Below are 6,533 nucleotides of genomic sequence, written 5' to 3' on the forward strand. Positions count from 1 at the left end.
AAGTCACTGAAGTTTAATCCCCAGCGTAACTGTTGAGGGTGGGAAATCCTATTATGGCAATTGCACGGTGGGGCCTTGAAGAGGTGATTATATTATGAGTACCATACCCTACTGAATGGATTAATAATAGTGGTGGTCATGGATGTGGTTCTGAGGAGTTTAAAAGAACAGCACGAGAGAGCCTCTCCCTCTCTCTCTCTGCTCCACCATCTCCTGCTATGTGAGACCCCTGTGTTGCTATAAAGCCACCACCAAACACCCTTACCAGATGTGTTCCCTGGACTTTGGACTTCCCAGCCTCTGAAACTGTAAACAATAAATTTTGTTTTCTTACGAATTACCCAGTTTCATGTATTTTGTTACATGCAATGGAAATGGACTAATACACTATTTTTCTAACAGTTTTTGTCATCAATGGCTGTATACATTTTTAAAATGCTTTTACTACACTGATATAGTCATTGGATTTTTCTTTGTTAGCATGTTAATACACTGATTGATATTCAAATAATGAACCTTGCAACTTTGGAATAAACTCCACTTTGTCCAGGTGTATAGTTTCTTTTGTATATTGCACAATTCTGATATTTTGTTAAGAATATTTGGGTTTATTCCACAAAGGATAGTGGTTTGTAGTTTTCTTCTGTTGTAGTGTCTTTGGTTTTGATAGCAAGATAAAACTTATTTTGCAAAATGAATTAGGAAACGTTTCTTCCTCTTCTATTTTCTGGAAAAGATTATGTGTAGAATTGGTTTTAATTCTTCTTTAAAAGTTTGGTAAAATTCTCCAGTAAAAGCATCTGAGTCTGAGTGAGTTTCATAATTACAAATTTAATTTACTGAATAGTTCTATAGTGCTATTCACATTATCTATTTCAGACTGAATGTGTTGTGATCATTTATATTTTTCAAAGAATTGTCCATTCTTACCTAATTTATAAATTTTTGTGTTCTAATTTATAAATTTATGCATTTTCTTATCGTTTTGATGCTTGCAGAGTCTGTAGTGATATCCTTGCTTCTGATACCATTTGTGATAATGGTCATTTCTGTCATTTTTCTTTATCAGTCTGTCAATTTTTTTGATCTTTCCAAAGAGCCAGCTCTTTGTTTCATTGATTTTCACTATTGTTATTCTGTTTTCAATTTTCTTAATTTCCACTTTTATTATTTCCTCTCTTTTGCTTGCTCTGGGTTTAGTTTGCTCTTCTTTATCTAGGTTTGTGAGGTAGAAGCCTAATCAATATTTGGGACTCAATCTTTTTTAATACACGCATTTAGTGTTATGTTTCCTCTCAGCATTGCTTTAGCTGGTCTGCTCTCAAATTTTGACATGTTGTATTTTCATCCTTATTCAGTTTAATGTATTTTCTTAAATTTCTTTTGAGACTTCTTCTTTGACCCATGGATTATTAGAAATGTGCTGCTGTTTCCAAGTGACTGAACATTTACCTATTATCTTTCTGTTACCAATTTCTACATTGATTTCGTTGTGGTCAGAGAATACATTTGTGTAACTACAGTATTTTAAAATGAGTGAAGGTTTATTTTATGACCCAGAATATGGTCTGTTTTGGTCTATGTTCTGTGGGCACTTAAAAAAAATTTGTAGTATGATGTTGTTGGGTGGAGTATTCCATAAATGTTGATTAGATCTTGCTGAGTGATGGTGGTGTTTAGTTCTATATATTTGCTGATTTTCTGTCTAATTGTTCTATCAATTGTTAAGAGAAAAATGTTGAAGTCTTCAACTGTAGTTGTTAATTTATCTATTTCTCCTTCCAGTTCTATCTGTTTTTGCTTTACAAATTTTGGTGCATACACTTTCATACTGTTATATCTTATTGGAGGATTGACCCTTTTACCATAATACAATGTTCCTGTCTGGTAATTTTTTTACTTTAAGGTCTACTTTATCTAATATTAATTTAGCAACTCCTGCTTTCTTTTGATTAATGTTTGCATGATATATTTTTTCAATTGCTTTACTTTCAGCCTGTCTATGTAAGGGTATTTCAAAAGTTTGAGGAAAAATAGAATTAAAAGATAATACAGATCTTTCCATGATCTTTTTGAAGACCCCTTGTACTGCTATGAATGAAGTGATTTTCTTTTTTTTTTTTGTCTTTTGTCTTTTTTTTCCGTGTCCAGCAACGGATCGCAACCCTCAGTGTTGCCCCCGTACCGGACCAGGGACCGGCAACGGGATCGCAAGCCTCGGTGTTGCTCCCGCGCCTCGCTCAGCCAGCGAGCGGGAGCTGGTCTGTATGTGGGATCCGAACCCTCGGACGGGAGCGCCGCCGCGCTTCCCAAGCGGCGCACTATCCAGTGCGCCACCGGGCCGGCCCGAATGAAGTGATTTTCTTGTAGACAACATATACTGAAATGTTTACTCTGCCATTCTGTCACTTAACTGATATATTTAGATCATTTGCAATTAATTTAATTACTGATAAGTTAGGGTTTATGTCTGACATTTTATTTTTTGTATTCTGTTCTTTCTGTTTTTCATTTGTTTTCTTTTTCCTAACTTTCTGTGAATTACTTCAACATTTAAAAAAATTTCATTTTGATTTATTTATAGTATTTTCTGATCATAATATTACTTCATCTTTCTGACTTTCCTTTGGACACCTTTATTCTATGTTTTGGTATCTAATTCTAGTCAGTCTTTTGGGAGATCCTGGATAAAACAATTAATCTCTATGACTCTCAATTTCCTTATTTGTGAAATAAGGATGACATTGGTCCCCTGACTATTTCACAAGATTTTTAATAAGCATTAAATAATGAGAATGAGAAATTTTATAAAATATTTGTCAAATGTTAGGCATTACTATTTGCAAATGTTTTGTGTCAGACTTGTTTCCCCTTTATGATTTATAAGTCTTTGAGGAAGAAGATATCTCGTATTCTCTCACTGTACTTTGCTACAAGAACTAGCCCAAAGGTGAAAATTAACTTGCTTGTTCTTAGAGATACACTCTACAGGTTAATACTGAACTACCAGACCTAACACAAGCTAAAGCACCTCATCCATAATTATTTATCAAGCAAACACATACACAGCTAACCCATGCTGCCTATTATTACATTCAATATGTCAGCAGGCACAGGTACTATTCAAATAGGCTCTGAAATACTGGGGAGTCTTTCAACATAATGTAGACTGGGTATGTTTTGAAAACATCTATGTCAAAGAGAAGGAAAGGGATTCATTTCATTAAAATATTTTTTTAAAATATGTTTACATATATTGTGCAAGTCATTGTACATATAAATAAAATATTCCCTGCTTAAGAAACTTACAATCCTAACTGGAAAGACAGAACGGCCACATGAACTTAAGAGTTCATTTAGGCCACTCTGCTTGAGAGTATCTTTTATTTTTAAAGATTTACAAAGCACACAAATAGAAACATCTCTTCTATTTAATTTAATTCCCTAAACCAACTGCCTCATCTTTTTTATTCTTAAAGAAAATAAAAGCACATGGATCTCATTTTTTGTAAAAAAGTGCTTCAGTAATTACAGAGCAATTGATCTATATTTTAGTTTTTATATAAAGGCAAAACTTTGTCTTTGCTTAGAGATAAACAGCTTAATATCCCAAAAAAAAGATCGATTGATTGATTAAAAATAAAATAAGATGATTAAAGCAGTAATAAAAAGACCCTGTGTGCTAAATGAATGAAACCTGCCATTTTTGTGTGATGACACAAGTTGTATTTTCTAATTAACTACCTCTGCTCATCAAGCATCTGTGGATTTCAACTTGGATTTTCTATGTAGTTTCCACTCAATGAAAAATGGGCTCATCAGTTAACTCACTATTCTGATCCTCTTTCGGGACTAATAAATTGGCATTTTGATTCACAGATAACCTCTCATGTACTGAATAATGTGAGCCTCTCTCCTACAGATAAATCATCTCTTGGCATGTTAACAAGTATTAGGTTTCTAGTTTTGCAAAGCAGAGCATTAAACTCTGAAATGTACCACACCAAAGTACAACAACTTTTGTAAAACCCCTTTGAGTGTCTAGCTGGCTTACTGGGATGACATTTATGTTGTTCATTTCTTCAAAATGCAACACAGGCTATGTAAATATAGGTATATACACTTAGTGTTATTCCAAGACCAATAATGTTAACACCACTTTGATACAGAAGTGGGAGAAAAAAAGTAGTTTGACGTCCTTAATATTAATTGATAATCAAATCTCCTAGCAGACCACAAACATACAAATAACCCACTGCCATAATATTTCTAAACATTTTTTAAAACACCAAAAATGTTTAAAGAAATGCTTTTAACTCATAATGTAGAACTTTTCACTTTTGGAGGAATATGTGCTAATAAATTAGCTATTTAAAAATTTCAGCTACTTTTTCTTGTAACTCTGTAACAGCATATATAAAGCACTTTGTATTCATAAAAGTTGAAAATTATTTGTAGAAATTAGGCTTCAGCAATGAAATAAATTAAACAAATATTTGCTCTATTTGAAAATTTCATCAGAAATTTCCCAACTTTGTGTACTACTAAATTAGAAATTAACATAAGTGCTGTTATCTGTGTTATTTTTGTTTAATAACAGAAGGTGTGTATTTGAAAGGAAGAAAATAATGGCACAATAACCTGGACACATTCTTCAGGAAATGAACTGACAGAAAGGTAATTTTTGTTGTAAGTTAGTGTTTTTGAATAAAGTAACATTTCCTACACTTTCAACATTCCACTTTTAATTTAAAAAAACAAACTGGGAAAGCTCTCAGTGCCAGAGTGGAATTCTACTTTCACCAGGACCAATTTGACAGATGCTCTTACAGGACTATATTAATAATTCTTAAATATATTTTCCTTGGTGACTTCCTTCAAGAAATAAAACTGTTCTGGAAACAATCTTAATGGTATTTTTATGAAGGACCAATTGAATATTCTTTTTGAGATATTTTAAAAATGAGTATCTCCTCCCTATTATTCCAAGACACCAACATTTTACTGTAAATATTATATGTTGGCTCTACGAATGTCAAATTCACAAGAATGAACAATCAAAAATTTAAGCGTTTTACTATGAATTAGAATTTAACTATTACAAACACATTGCATGTAACAAAATATGAAATTAAAAAATCAGTTCTGACATTTACTAAATAGGCAAAAAAAATGAAAGAATATTGAGAAAGAAAATTTAAAAAACGAGTAATAGGCAAGAGGAAAGAAAGTAATTTAAAAAAAAATCACATTCATCATAACTACATAAAAAAAATGCAAAAATTGACCAGGTTTAATAGAAATATAAGAACATTGGGGAGATGGCTATTCTAACTGATATCCCAATTTTAGTACTCTCTAGTGTCTTAAAAACATACAAAAACTATATTTTGCTTTTAGTTCACTTAAAACCAGATGGCAATGTGCATGAAGCTCATGCACAATCATCACCCTACTTGTTCATGATAAACTAGAAAGCATGTATGAGTACCTAGAAAAGTTATTAGAACTGTGTCAAAACTTTCATGTTGCTTCTGTGAAGCCAAATAGCACTTGTTTGGCTCAGGGTATATCAAGTTAATACTTAAGTATTAAAGAATTTTGCAGACACTTTCTTATGCTGGTTTCTGAATGCACCAGTCCAAAAGCAGAAATTAATATTCTGAAACACTGTAAAGTGAATTCTAAAAAGAGCTTAGTAAAATTACTTTAAAAGGTTTACTTTACTTTTAAAAGCATCTGTTGCTCCAGGTGCATGGTTTTTGTCTGGATGAAACTTCAAAGCAAGCTTTCTATAAGCTTTTTTCAAATCTTCATCACCAGCATCTTTCGTAACTCCAAGTACTTCATAGTAATTTTTACATTTGTTTATGCTGTGAACAAGAGAGTGTGTTATAATGTATATTTCAAAGAAGAACATCATGTAATTAATTTTTAATTTATTAAAAGAGTATAAAGAACTCTCCATGAACTATCCATTTCTCAAAATCTAATGATGGTTTATCCCTTTAAGGATTAGTTTGCTTTATTCCTTTTTGACAATATGCCATTCCTCTAACCTTTTCACAATCTAAGGAGATAAGCCATAAGAATGTCCTTAGTGCAATTTATAACAACTACAGAGAAGTAAAGCCAAGCCCATAATAATTGTGGATGAAGGACAGAGCACACACTGTAACTAAAATAAGAGGATAAGAACAATTTTATTAAGTGAATAAAAAAATTCCAAAACTCCTCAAAAGTATGTCACATCTAAAAATGAATATGCTTCAAAATGGATTAAAGAATTAAATATACACCCTGAAACAATAAAACTTCTTAAAGAAAACATAGGAGAGACACTTCAGGAAATAGAACTAGACACAGACTTCATGAATAAGACCCCAAAAGCAGGGGCAACCAAAGGAAAAATAAACAAATGGGATTATATCAAACTAAAGAGCTTCTGCACAGCAAAAGAAACAATTAACAGAGTTAAAAGACAACCAACAGAGTGGGAGAAAATATTTGCAAAATATACATCCGACAAAGGA

General features: G+C 32.3%; 1 protein-coding gene across 2 annotated transcripts in view; it reads right to left on the reverse strand.

Annotated features, from left to right (window-relative positions):
* Positions 1-6,533, reverse strand: part of DNAJB14 (DnaJ (Hsp40) homolog, subfamily B, member 14) — a 43,310-nt gene that overhangs the window by 15,027 nt on the left and 21,750 nt on the right. For both annotated transcript variants that reach the window (XM_008585013.1, XM_008585014.1), the window contains one exon: positions 5,728-5,873. In XM_008585013.1, the coding sequence (XP_008583235.1) occupies positions 5,728-5,873 (146 nt within the window). The remainder of the gene's footprint in view (positions 1-5,727; positions 5,874-6,533) is intronic.

Source organism: Galeopterus variegatus, unplaced genomic scaffold (assembly GCF_000696425.1).
Source record: "Galeopterus variegatus unplaced genomic scaffold, G_variegatus-3.0.2 Scaffold3422, whole genome shotgun sequence".
NCBI classification, from domain to species: Eukaryota; Metazoa; Chordata; class Mammalia; order Dermoptera; family Cynocephalidae; genus Galeopterus; species Galeopterus variegatus.